This window comes from Pollachius pollachius (assembly GCF_949987615.1).
Source record: "Pollachius pollachius genome assembly, chromosome: 2".
Classification (NCBI taxonomy): domain Eukaryota; kingdom Metazoa; phylum Chordata; class Actinopteri; order Gadiformes; family Gadidae; genus Pollachius; species Pollachius pollachius.
The window spans coordinates 9,141,734-9,156,021 of NC_136935.1; the positions used below are offsets into that span (position 1 = coordinate 9,141,734).

The window sequence follows — 14,288 nt, forward strand, 5'->3', positions numbered from 1 at the left end:
CGTTTGTTTGGACGGTTAAACATTAGCTTGTTTGGACCGTTTGACATTAGCCAGTTGGGAGCTTTGAGCTCGTTTTAATCTAAACCCATTTTGAGCTCTTTGTTTGAACATTCTAGCTAGCTTGGATATTATAGCTAGTTTGAGTTGGACCTTATTGCTAGTTTGGACTTTATAGCTCGTTTGGACCGTACACAGTCAGGACTTTAGCTAGTTTTTACTTTGTAGTACAGCTATTAGCTAGTTCTCCTTATCTGACTTTTGTTGTAGCTATCCTGCAAGCTAGCTCTGTCGTCATATAAGATTCAGGCTGTGACGTATCTCTGCGTTTATCTGTCCCTAGATGACAAATAAGAGAGGGATTAGACAACTGCTTGGTACATTAAGGGCCAGATTAAAGGCAGATTAGGAGGTTTATTTCTTATTATTGTCAGTGTACTTGTTTCAAGGGCTTAACCCGGACTGATTAGAGCAGAAAATAAACCATTAGAGACACAGAAATGACATCGCAGACCTATATTTCAGCCCATCCCGAACATCCAGAAGGAATGTTTTCCGTGGATGTGGATGTGGAGAATCCTCCCTAATGCTGTTAATGAGTTTAAAAACACAAACGTCAGTGGTGGAGAACTGTATTTTCTAACATGAAATGATTTGCACCACTGGAAGGAATCAGGTCACTGCTGTGTTCCACTGCTAGGAAACCTGCTGTTGGTGGAACACTTGGATGTGTACGACTGTTGTGCCTTGTTTAGTGATCAGCTGGTAATAGATGATCCATTAGCATCGATCTCAAACGGGCAGAAAAAGAGTTGACAGATCAGTGGACCCACAGCAGCAGGCATTTGAGTTCACTTACTGGTTTGTACTGGTTAGTGCTTAGAGACCAGTGACCTCTGTAGTAGGTTGTTTTGGTCATGTTGCAGTTACATGATAAACAACCAATACAGCTGAGGAGAGAACATCCTATCCGATAATCACCTTCTAATATTTACCATCGTTGTTATTATGATTATTAATATGTAATACTGTTGTTATGATTATTAATATTCAGGTTATGATTATGATTTTAATCATGATATGGTTCTTGTTAAAGGGTGTTTAGTATTAATATTGGAGATGGCTCCATCGTCACTTTGTCAGGACAGACGCACTGCCACATTAGAGTCCACTCATATGGTCTATTATATTAAACGACTTATTGTTTCATCTGTAATATTTGAAGGATTTAAAATCTGTTGTTTTACAGAGTGGAGATTATGCTTAAAAACAAACACACACAAACACACACACACCACACACACCTTGGTGTGTGTGTGTGTGTGTGTGTGTGACTGTGTGTGCGAGTGTCAGTGTGTGTATGTGACTGTGTGTGTGTGTTTGTGTGTGTTTGTGGCTGTGTATGTGTGTTTGTGTATGTGTATGTGACTGCGTGTGTGTGTGAGTGTGTGTTTGTGTGTATATGTGTTGATGTGTGTGTGTGTGTGTGTGTGTATATGTGACTGTGTGTGTGTGTGTGTGTGACTGTGTGTGTGTGTGCGTGTGTATGTGACTGTGTGTGTGTGTGTGTGTGTGTGTGTGTGTGTGTGTTTGTGTGTGTGTGTGTTTGTGTGCGTGTCCCGGTGCGGGCCCTTGTGTCCAGGGGCCGTCCACCAGGGACCACACATGTAATTTAATCTCTAAGCCCCTAACAGCTCTTTATCAGTTAATGGGTCAGACTAATGACTGGTGAGGTCTTCATCGCGGCAAGAGGGACGTAATCTCACCACAGATTTACATACACAACGACCGGCAGAACAATCACCCCCCAAGAGGCCCCCGTGGAGGGGGGGGGGGAGATGGGGACGGAGAGAGAGACGGAGCGAGATGGAGAGGGAAGGCGAGAGAGGGGGTGAGAGGGGGAGAGAGTGGGGGAAAGCAAAGGGAGGTAGAGAGAGAGAAGAAGGGGGGGAGGGGGAGAGAGAGAGACATCAGTTCATAGATTAGATACAGTACGCGTCCACACGCTGAGAAAAAGTGCTATCTCCCGTCTTGCATATTTGTCCAGTGAAAATATGTCCATTCTCCCTGAATGTGCGTGTGTGTGTGTGTGTGTGTGTGTGTGTGTGCGTGTGTTTGTGTGTGTGTGTCGTGTCTGCGTTTGTGTGTGTGAAAAGAAGAAGGGGGTCAGCCATTGTATTGCTGCATCTGTGACAAAATACAATGGATCCCACATTATGTGTGGACGAGAGCAGGAGAGAGGAAGAGAGAGAGAGAGAAAGAGAGAGAGAGAGAGAGATAGAGAGACATTAACTGTCCTCCAGTAGTTTAAGTGTGCAACAGTTCTCCTTACACACGCACACACACACACACACACACACACACACACACACAGACACACACACATACACACACACACACACACACACACACACACACAATTCCACCCTATTGATCAATGATAAGGAAGAAAGGCTGCTGGCCTCCTTACAGCCATATGGCCTACCGTCTGCACACACACACACACACACACACACACACACACACACACACACACACACACACACACACACACACACAACTACTCAGCTCCCATATTCCCAAGGCTCCTCGACTCATTCAGCTACTAATATATGTATGATTGTGTTTGTGTGTGTGTTTTTAAGTGTTTGTGTGTGTGTGCGTGTGTGTGTGTGTGTGTGTGTGTGTGTGTGTGTGTGTGTGTGTGTGTGTGTGTGTGTGTGTGTGTGTGCAGAGAGGGTGTGTCTAGGGCTCCCATGGGTCTAGATGCTGGTGGTATCTATCAGCCTGATGACCACTAATGAAGGTAATGAATAGATAACAGTAACGTAACCAGGCGGTGGGCGGGGCCGGGGGCGTGGCCCGAAGACTCAGCAGCTGTTGACATATTGTCACCACACACAATGCGACCCCCCCCCCCCCCCCCCCCTGCTGCACCGGAAAATGGAGGGAACCGACCGGGCCAAGAGACAACAGGTTCCCACAGAGAAGTGAGCAGTGAATTTGGACATATATATATATATATATATTAGAGTCCGGGACTGACCCAGTTGTTACTCATATTTATTTAATCCAACCTTGTTTAAATTAGTTTAATTTTGAAGGCTTTTTTTCTTGATTTGCTCAATTGGTTTTCATGTAAAATGTTTGCTGTTGAATTGAAGACAGATATCTTATTGATTTCTTATTTGTATTAATAATAACAGCAGTAGAAGTTAATTCGGCTAGGTGCGTGGAAATCCATGAAGTCTTTGTTATTAATATATATATATATATATATATATATAATATAAACGTTTTTGTTTATTATCATATATATGTGGATACATATATAAAACGTATGATAATAATATATAAATATATTTAAACATATACCTAACTAATATCAAACATAATTTATGATAATAAATAATGACGATTTAATATTTGAATTTGGTATGTTTAAACATTATAGTTGAAAAGTATCACTTTAATTTAGAATGGAAACCATGAAGTCCAGACAAAGGTATAGGATATAAATTAAATGATAATTTATAAATAGTAAGGAGTATGAGAAAGAGAGTTCACACGTCATCAGGACTGTCCCTGACGTCATCAAACGTTGACTCTAGATGTTGCGTTCCTCTATACGGGAGTAACCGCACACAGCCAATCTACCTATTGTAAATATTGAACATTGTTCTCGTCAACATCCAACGGGCAATACATTTAAAATAGGAAATATTTGGATCCATTCCGAAACCTCCAACAGATAATACAGGATCGACTGAAGAGAACAAAAAGTACAGTACACAAATCAGGCACCTCACGTCAGCCAAAGCCTGTTGTTCTAAAGAAATGCAGCTTTGCTCAGCCATCACATTATCGTCACACTTAAAGATATCGATAGAAAAACAGATGTGGAGCCATCAAATGGCCAAGCATAGCCATCAAAGGGTGGTCTACTAACGCAAAATCGTGCTACTATGGTACGATTACTGATTCAATCCCACATGACTTGAACGCAGCTTCCCTGAGGCAAAAGACAGTGGAGCGCTGGGTTCTGCCGTCACCTGAGCCGGGTTCTGCCGTCACCTGAGCCGATACGTTCCGACTTCTACCTGCTCCAGAACGTCTGTCTGCCGGTAAGACTCAGCAGACTTCCGATCCCCATCAACCTGAGGCAGTTGGCTGGGTGACTCTCTGAGGCTGGATGAGCTCAGCTCACATACTGCCAAACCTAAACGGTGTGTTGTGTATATGGGGGTACAGATATGACTTGTGTATGGGTTTATATATAGATGTGTGTATAGGTCTATAGACGGTGTATGGGTTTATAGATGTCTGTATGGGTCTATATATGTGTGTGTGTGGGTATATTGATATGTGTATGGGTCTATAGATGTCTGGGTCTAGAGATGTGTTTTATAGTTGTGTATATATATGTGTGTATTGTTTATACTTTGTGTAGCTGGCACCCAATGGATTGCTATAACCCAGTAATCGCTGTTGCATAGCTGAATAGTTCTCCAGTATTGGTGGATCCTAATCCGACCGCAGGCGTGACATTCCTGCAATACGGCGGTGATGAGAACCACCTGGGATTACCCCTGGTCCTCAGAGGCCCCCAGAGCCCCTAGATTCCCCTAGAGGCCCCTAGAGGCCTGGTGGGCATGTTCCTGGAGGGGCCCCCAAGAGGCCCCTAAAGGCCCCCCGAGGCTCCCAGAGGCCCCTAGAGCCCCAAGAGGCCCCCATAGCCCCTAGAGGCCCCCAGAGCCCCTAGAGGCCTGGTGAGAAGTTCCTGGAGGTGCAGAGCAGTGGTCCTCGGACCTTGGTTCAGTAACGCGTCTCTCCTCCAGCGTCAGGATGCGCCGCTCCTAGCCACAGAACGGCTTCAGGCTCCACGATGAGGATCCCCAGACTGGCCAGTGTGTTCCTGTCGGTGGCCGGCCTGCTGGCCTACCTCATGTATGTGAAGCAGCACTACGCCCGGCCTGCGGCCGCGCAGTACCGGCCCCCCGGCTATACGCTGCTCCGGGGGCCCGCCGGCGACCCGGGCCCCGCCACCGATGAACCGGCTAATTGGCACTTCCGCTACGGGGTGATGATCGACGCCGGATCCACCGGCACCAGGATCCACGTCTTCAAGTTCCTCCATCGGCTCAACGGTAAGAACCAGTAGAACCAGTGGTACCAGTATAACTAGTGGAACCAGTGGAACCAGTAGAACCAGTAGAACAGGCTAGGCTGCATCCCTCTAGATGTGGGCGGTTCTACACGCAGCTAATGAAGGTTGGATATGAATCTTAGTATTCAGTATGTTTTGATTCTGTTCGGTTGCATCGTTCATTATGAAATGCTCGTTACCCTTTGACCCCCTTTTAATCCCTCTCTCAGCGGGGGGGGGGGGCATTCGGCCACTCATTATGGAACATCCATTCATATAAAGTAGATTAAGTTGTATAACAACGGAAGCCCTCTGGGCCCCATGGTTCTGCTCTTAGTGTATTTAAAAGCTATAAATGTATTAATTACCCGCTTGGAACAAAAGAAGCTTTGTTCTTGATTCCAGAGATGTGCTTTGATGCACACAAAAAAATGAACACAAACTCATTAGTGCCTTTTAGTGCTTTTTATTAGGCTTACCCTGCTAGCAAATGGCTTGCCAAATGGCTTAGTTATCGCAATGCTAAGCTAAATCAGAGGCTGAGTGCTCTTTTGGCTTTGTTGTTAGCCCTGCAGCTAGCCTGGGAGCTATGCTTGCTAATAGTTGGTTCTCAGCGTGCTGTAGTTATGCGGTCATGGATTGTCATTAAGAGGTTTATGACAACTGAAATGTAGGTAGGGGTCAGATGTTATGTGCGCTTAGAGATTAATCAAATATTTGGTCAAATAAGATTATGAAAGTGGTCAGAGTTGATAGTGGCAACAGGAATGTTAAGCCTGTGTGGTGGTGGTGTTTGTTACTCTTGTGTCTATTCTTACAGCGGTTCCTAAATTGGCTCATGAAACGTTCAAAGCCATTAAACCGGGCCTGTCTGCCTACGCTGATGACCCAGATCAGGTAAAGTCTCCACAACACTCACCAACACTAACTGAAGCATCCCCAACTGTTTTTGCTGTGCTCCGGCTCGTGTCAAGTATGGGACTCACTGCAATGACCTCCTTATGAGTGGGACGAGGCGTCCATGTCCACCTCAGTGTTGGACGAGGTGTTCACGTCCACCTCAGAGTAGGAAATAGGAGAGCCTATGACAACTCAGATAACAACCTAGAACATGGATGTTGTCAGAACATCGAAAAATGTAGACAAAATAACATTTTTGATTCTAATATATACTGACCCTATCTGAGTCCAACAACTCAACAAAACGGCAGCACTCTCTTTAATTCATTTATCTGATATAATTGGTATCCACCGCTAGCAACGGTTGTTTGGAAGAAACCAGAAGTGGTGCTGGTCCATGTTGTCATGATGATGCTCTCCAGTCCTTGTTGTCGTGACGACGCTGTCCGGTCCATGTTGCTGTAACGACGCTGTCCTCATGCTGACCGCTGCCCTCTGCCCAGTGCACCACAGGGCTGCTGCAGCTGTTCGAGGTGGCCAAGGCCACCATCCCGGCCGCCGTCTGGAGCCGCACGCCGCTGGTCCTCAAGGCCACGGCCGGCCTGCGCCTGCTGCCCGGGGAGAAGGCCACGCAGCTCCTCAACAAGGTGGGAGCAGACCCCGCAGCTAGCTGGAGCTAATAATGTAGCTAGCTTGAGCTCAATATTGGAGCTCAATACTGTAGCTAGCTAAATACTGTAGCTAGCTGCTAGGGGTTTAACGATACATGTATTCGTATTGAATTGAATCGGTACGGACGTCACGGTTCGGTGCATGGATTTACACGGAGAATACACGCTATAAAATTAAATAAAACTGGTGTGCGAATTAATTATTGTAATGCCGAACTAACGTTAGATCTGCGATCTTCAGGGACAACAGAGATGCCTGAAAGGGTTCCGACAAGTTCGAGCTACACCGAGGTCTGTATGTTGGTTGACAGAATCGCACTTCCGTGACGGGGATGATAAACAAACACATTATCCGCGAGGTATTTCTGGCCAACGACGAAAGCTTAGTTTATTGAAGAAAATGACACACAAAAGTTGGCCGTCCTTCTTGCACGTCCTACATGGTTGATCTGTGCTCATTGTGCGCGTTCCCCCCCTCCCCCCACCATAAGGGTACTGTCGGCGGTGGAAACGCGAGCCGTAACTGAGCTGCGCCGAAACACACCTTCACTACTCCACCAAGCCACACCGAACCATCATTGTACCGCACCCTCCGGTGGAAATGCGCAAATTCTGTGTACTTTGCAGTTTCATAAATAAGACTGAATTTTCAGTTTAATAACTGAAAATTCAGCAATTCTTATTTTGTTACGGATGGAGTCTGGAGGTGATGTGGGGTACTTGTTGGATCTTAGATTACACAGTTCAGGCTGTTGCAGCTAGCTCAGGAGAGAGACTGTATGACACTAGGTGGTACAACCTGAGACAATAAAAAAGAATTCCCTTCTGCATTTTTGTTTTTTCTTTTCCCTTCATTGTACCGAACTCATACCGATCCGTGATGTCTGAACCGAGGTATGAACCGAACCGTGACTTCAGTGTACCGTTACACCCCTGCTAGCTGGAGCTCAATACTGTAGCTACCTAAATACTGTAGCAAGCTGGAGCCAGCTGGAGCTAAATACTGCAGCTCAATACTGTAGCTAGATGGAGCTAATTACTATCGCTCAATACTGTAGCTAGCTAAATACACTAACTAGCTACATACTGTCACAAGCTAAATACTGTAGTTAGCTGTAGCTCAATACTGTAGCTAGCTAAATACATTAACTAGCTTAATACTGTCACAAGCTAAATACTTTAGCAAGCTGTGGCTAAATAGTGTAGCTAGTTAACTGCTGTTAACTGCTGCTACACCAAATAATCCAGCAATCTGAATTCTGTAATTAGCTAAATATTATTCCGGGTGAAACTGAGCTTGTGTGCAGTGACTTTAGCAGCAGCGAGGATTGATTCACTAAAGAAGGTGGAGGTTTGGGATTAGAACCCTTAACCCTAACAGTGGAGGTGCCTTACTCTGGGCTAGGGTAGATGTATCTCCTTATGTATCTAGCATTGTGTGTTTAAGGGACGACTAGCCTGGATCATCCTAGCACTGTACCGGTCTGTACCGGTTGAACCGCCCAGACCGGTTTGTAACAGTCTGACCGGTTTTGGCCGGTATGATTCTGTTATCCTAACCTCTCTCACATACGTGAAGATGACAGCTTTCAGCGTTAGTCTATGAACATTCACGTGGTCTTAGCTGATAATAAGCTACCGTAGCTTCTCTGTTGCTATGCGGTCGCTCCTGGACGCTGCCACCGCGCAACAATGCTGCGCCCTGGCTCCGCGTCCGCAGTGAGAGAGGCAAAGCCACGATTAACTCATTTTGGCTGAATGGCCTCGTCCTGTTATTACTGATTACTTAAAAGATTTAATCGACTTTCCCCTAAAATCAGCAGCACTAGCATCAGGGATGGAGAGGCATTAGCTTACCGCTAGGATATTAGCTAAAGTAAGTCAATTGCATAATAAAGAGCAGCTAAATACAAGCTAGTAGGGAGGTACATGAAGCACACTGCTGTTCTTATGAAGGGTTGAGATTTCTGCTCCTCATTCTCACTCTCTTGGACTCTCTCTCACTGTGTGTGTGTGTGTGTGTGTGTGTGTGTGTGTGTGTGTGTGTGTGTGTGCAATCGTGCTCCATCTAAAGTGTTGTTCCTCCTCTCCAGGTGAGGGCGGTGTTTTCAGAGTCTCCCTTCCTGTCCAGGAGCGACGCCGTGTCCATCATGGACGGAACTGATGAAGGTAGGGGGGCTGGGGGTAAGGCGTGTGTCCACCAATACCAGTGTCCCAGATACACTGTATATCTTCACATACAAACACACAGTACATCTACACACACCCAGTACATCTATAAATACCTCTACATGGATCGTGTTTTTAAAGGCATGGTACAGATGCAACTCCCAGACTCTAATCCAATCCTTTTAAAGTAGTTCAGACAACAGTTGTGTCCATGTAGGATAATGTGCTGTCTAATCTCAGTGTGTGGGGGGGGGTCCTGATTATCTCTTCATTATCCTCTTCAGCAGAGTGGCTTAGGTAGAACAATCAGCCTCTAATCCTGCTGCTCCTTCATTACCCTCCCGCTGCCCCCAGCTAGCATCCAGCTAGTGCTATTGCTAGTGCTAGTGCTTGTGCTAGCGCTAGCCCGGGGGCGGGGCCAGCTCCCCACGGTGGTCCTATGGTCAGTTAGCGTCCTGATCCGGCCAGATGAGACGGGATGGAGGGACTTATGGGTAATCTGAAGGTCTAAGTGGTGCCCGCTCGCCATCGCCAGAGGATGAGGCGGTTGCTAAGTAACCGCCTCCAGCTTGCTCAGCCCTCATCCCTCGGTCACTGTGCGTTTGTTTGTTTGTAAATTGCTTCTTAGTGTCTTACGTCAAAGCTCCAGTGATACAGCCTCCCAAAGCCCCCGGTCCGCGGGTGGGGGTCAGCTCTGATACAGCGGTGGTAAGAGGCACTAATGTGGCCGCAGCATTAAGAGGGCAGAGGTCAGCGCTCAGAGACCCTCACTCTCTCCAGGCTTCACCTCACAGATGCTGTGTGTGTCTGTCTCTGTCTCTGTCTCTGTCTCTGTCTCTCGCTCTCTCTCTCTCTAGGGATCTCGGCATGGATCACTGTAAACTTCCTGACAGGTAAGCCAATCAGAAGCCTCATTTAACACGATCCAAGAAGGTGTGTTTACACTATTTAGCCATATTCCATAATTAGTAACCTCCCTCCCCCTCCCTCTCTCCCTCCCTCCAGGGGGTCTGGGCGCGGCTGACTCCCCCACGGTGGGCATGCTGGACCTGGGCGGAGGCTCCACCCAGATCACCTTCAACCCCCAGGACGAGGTAAGAGAAGTTCCGGACTGAGCTCAGACCTCCTCCTGGACCCGATCCAGGAGGAGGTCGGAGCTCTGCTCCTCCCCTGGTCCAGGAGGAGGTCTGAGCTCTGCTCCTCCCCTGGTCCAGGAGGAGGTCTGAGCTCCGCTCCTCCCCTGGTCCGGGAGGTGGTCTGAGCTCTTCTCCTCCCCTGGTCCAGGAGGAGGTCTGAGCTCTTCTCCTCCCCTGGTCCGGGAGGTGGTCTGAGCTATTCTCCTCCCCTGGTCCAGGAGGAGGTCTGAGCTCTGCTCCTCCCCTGGTCCGGGAGGTGGTCTGAGCTCCTGTCCTCCCCTGGTCCGGGAGGTGGTCTGAGCTCTTCTCCTCCCCTGGTCCAGGAGGAGGTCTGAGCTCTGCTCCTCCCCTGGTCCAGGAGGAGGTCTGAGCTCTTCTCCTCCCCTGGTCCGGGAGGTGGTCTGAGCTCTTCTCCTCCCCTGGTCCAGGAGGAGGTCTGAGCTCTGCTCCTCCCCTGGTCCGGGAGGTGGTCTGAGCTCTTCTCCTCCCCTGGTCCGGGAGGTGGTCTGAGCTCTGCTCCTCCCCTGGTCCGGGAGGAGGTCTGAGCTCTGCTCCTCCTCGGGTCCGGGAGGAGGTCTGAGCTCTGCTCCTCCTCGGGTCCGGGAGGAGGTCTGAGCTCTGCTCCTCTCCCTCCAGAAGACCATCCAGACGTCTCCAATCGACTTCATCAGCTCCATCCAGATGTTCAATACCAGCTACACCCTCTACTCCCACAGGTACCCTCCCCCATCCTCCCCTCTCCTCACCCCTCCTCACCCCTCCTCTCCCTTCCTCCCCCCTCCTAACCCCTCCTGTTAGCGTTTTGGTGTGTCCTGTGTTAGCGTTTTTGCGTGTCCTGTGTTAGCTTGTGTTAGCGTATTAGCGTGCTAGCCTAACGGTTTCTGTGTTAGCGTATTAGCGTGCTAGCCTAACGGTTTCTGTGTTAGCGTGTGTTAGTGTGCTAGCCTAACGTGTCCTCTCTGTTCCAGCTATCTAGGTCTGGGTCTCCTCTCGGCCCGCCTGGCCGTCCTGGGGGGCGTCGAGGGTCAGGACGCCCCCGGTAGGTCACTCCTCCTCTTCATCTTCCTCCTCCTTTTAGTTCGCTGTCAGTGCCACTGGCCCCGCCCCTCTCCAATAAATCAGCCATTACCTCATCGCTTCACCAAGATTAGTTCCTCGTCCGACAGCTGTTAGAGCTGCTGGGGTTTAGCTCCAGAACCTCCCTGCTCCCCTCCCTCCCTCCCTCCCTCCCTCCCTCTCTCCCTCCCCCTTCCTCCCTCTCACCTAACCTCCTCCCTCTCTCTCTCTCTTATTTATTTGTATATCTCAGTACAGTTCTGCCCCCCCTGACCACCAGGGGGCGCTGCCCCCCTCATAATGAATGCGAGCCGTCATGTGATCCTGCTGTCATGTGACCCTGCTGTCATGTCACCATGGTGTAATGTGACCCTGGTGTTATGTGGTCTCCCAGCAGGCAGTGTGGAGCTGGTCAGCCCGTGCCTGGCTCCAGAGCAGTCCTGCCCGTGGCAGCACGGGGAGGTGGTCTACACCGTCAGGGGGCAGAAGGAGGGCGAGCTGGTCTACGACGCGTGCCGGACCAAGGTGGAGAAGCTCCTCTACAGGAGGGTCCAGCCGGCCCCCGAGACCCGGGACCTGGACTTCTACGCCTTCTCCTTCTACTACGACCTGGCAGTGGACCTGCAGCTCATTGGTCAGCCTCAGCCTCACACTCACCTCACCTTACCCTCAATCAGCACCTCACCTCAGCCTCATCGTCACCCTCACCCTCACCTTACCTGCCCCTCACCTCACACTCACCCTCCATCAGCACCTCACCTCACCCTCACCTCACCCTCCCTTCACCTCACCCTCCCTTCACCTCACCCTCCCCCTAACCTCACCAACCTCAAGGCGCTGAATTTATTTATTTTATAAATAAGTCGTCTGTATGTCGTCTTGTTTCGTCGACAGAGGCGAAGAAAGGCGGCACAGTTAAAGTTTCCGACTACACTAATGCTGCCAAGAGAGGTGAGACAGCGCAACCGTGTGGCGGCTTCACGGTACTGCACCACACTGCACGTAACACGACTCAGAGACCGACCCGGTGCATGTTCCTGTTTACAATCACAATGATCGCTCGGTGGAACCTTTATAAGACCTTCAGAAGATTTAAGTGTGTGTGTATGTGTGTGTGTGTGTGTCTCCCAGTGTGTGAGAGGCCCACAGATCAGAGCCCCTTCCTGTGTCTGGACCTCACCTACGTCTCGGTTCTGCTCAAGGAGCTCGGCTTCCCCCCCGACAAGGAGCTGAAGGTAGCCCCCCCCCCCCCGGTGTGAACCAAGGAGTCTCCTGGTGGTTGTCATGGTGACCTATCCCTGTGTCTCTCTGCCCGTGTGTCTCCAGCTGGCCCGCACCATCGGGGAGGTGGAGACGAGCTGGGCGCTGGGGGCCATCTTCCACTACATGGAGGCCAACCGGCGGTGACCTAGGTCCCGCCCCTCTGCCACCGGACCGGCCAATCACAGCCTGGGAACCTTTTCATCCAGCCCGACCTGCCCCTCGACCCTACACTGACATCACCTCCTCCTCCTCCTCCTCCTCCTCCTCCTCCTCCTCCTCCTCCTCTGGTTGATCCGATCCGCCAGGTGATGACCCGGGCTCCACTTAGCCAATCAGGAGCAGTGGCTGCTGTCCCGTGTTTTCCCAGCGGCGGTCGGCTGTCTGAGACCAGGAGTCACCGCTCAGCTGGAGGTCCTCCATGTTGTCCTCATCATCCTCAACGCCCCGGGGCTGTGACACCACTTCCTGTCCTCCCATCCCCTGACAGGAAGTGGAGGGTTCAGGGAGGTGTCTGTCCTCAGGCTCCTGTTGGTGTCTGGACTCTGAAGACACTTTTATTATTGTTCATACGACCGATGATGTTGTGATTCTGGGGGCCCAGGGGCCACCTGGGGGCCCCCATCGGACTGGGGGTCCTCTGGGCAGCGTGTGGGCATGGCCTCCGTCACACCGGCCCCGCCCTCTTCTCCCGCCCCTCGTACACCAAAATCCGTTATCTGTGTGCGTGTGTTTGTCTATGTGTGTGTGTGTGTGTGTGTGTGTGTGTGTGTGTGTGTGTGTTTGTGTGTTTAAGGACAACTTCCTTTGTTTCCACAAGTGTCTTGATCAGTTTTTTTTGGGGGGGGGGGTTAGTCTCACTCTTGGATATGGTCTGGAGTCACATGACTCAGGTCAGGTGACCACCGGGTTCTGTCAGTTGACCTCTGCTCTCCGGGGCCAAGCCAAGGTTTTTGTATTCTCTGAGAATGTACTTTGTATTACTGTGCCATCGTACTGGTGTCTTAAAGTCACGTTGTGATGGTCAACAGACTGTATATCTTTTCATGTGTTTTATTAAAACAGTCTTTAAACGCTACACTGTGATCTTTAACACCGTTTGGAACGGCTGCTGTTTTCAAATGATTGGTTGTTCATCTAAGTGGTTCTCAAAGCGCTTTACAATATCTACTCATTTAATGAAATGAATTGAATCTGGCATTCACCCATTTATACACACGTATACACTGCCAGCTGGTCCGGAGGGTGGGGTGACTTGCTCAGCAACACACCCCGGCGCTAAGCTAGGAGGAGCCGGGGATCTAAATGGTTTCATGAATAATGCCCTGGGCCTTATCAACAAACCAGTGAAACTAGCAGCAGATCACATGTTGTACCTGGGGGTGGGTGGAGGCAACAGATGGGATCTGAACTTTCAGTGCGTGAGGAAATGCCTGATAACTAACTATTCAATCTTCTTGTACTTCAACGTCAACCGATCATGCGTGCCGAATGGATAAGCAGAGTTAAGGCATCAATAAGCATTTAGCGAAAAGTATAATCAAGAAACTGCAGCTGTAGTTCCACACTGAGCGTGATTGGTCCGCTTACTAAAACCAGACGCAGAACCATAAAGGTTCACGACTGCGTAGAAGCTTCTGCGTGTTCGTTGCGTGAACGTGGGACCATAATCAGTCCTTCAGTCGGTGCCGAGCGTGCAGATTGAAGCGGTCCAGGACAATAAGGGGACGTGGCATGTGCTTCTCTTATCTCAGTGTAACTTAAAGCACATCCCCAGCCAAACCCTGATGACTGGACTCCCTACCTAAATTCCCTACTTAAAAAAGCCCTAAAAAAATCCATGCTGATAAAAGTAGAATAGTCTGTCACAATACAACTATTAATAATTCATTCATTCAAATTACAGAGCTAAATGAAGGCACAGTCTATTATCGTGTAGCCGATATGGATAGG

At 49.3% G+C, this 14,288-nt stretch overlaps 1 protein-coding gene across 3 annotated transcripts; it reads left to right on the forward strand.

The window, feature by feature from the left end:
* Positions 1-3,997: 3,997 nt before the first annotated feature.
* entpd6 (ectonucleoside triphosphate diphosphohydrolase 6) lies at positions 3,998-13,389 on the forward strand. 3 transcript variants are annotated; one of them, XM_079731072.1, is made up of 13 exons: positions 3,998-4,121; positions 4,836-5,144; positions 5,964-6,040; positions 6,547-6,690; positions 8,808-8,883; positions 9,741-9,776; positions 9,889-9,977; positions 10,656-10,735; positions 10,988-11,058; positions 11,470-11,709; positions 11,970-12,026; positions 12,207-12,310; positions 12,402-13,387. In XM_079731072.1, exons 2-13 carry the CDS (start codon positions 4,883-4,885, stop codon positions 12,480-12,482), a joined length of 1,317 nt encoding a protein of 438 aa, XP_079587198.1. In that variant the 5' UTR covers positions 3,998-4,121; positions 4,836-4,882; the 3' UTR covers positions 12,483-13,387. The 3 variants fall into 3 exon arrangements, with proteins under 3 accessions (XP_079587198.1, XP_079587197.1, XP_079587196.1); XM_079731071.1 differs by having other exon boundaries at positions 4,060-4,223; positions 10,659-10,735; positions 12,402-13,389; XM_079731070.1 differs by having other exon boundaries at positions 4,060-4,223.
* The last annotated feature ends 899 nt before the right edge of the window (positions 13,390-14,288 follow it).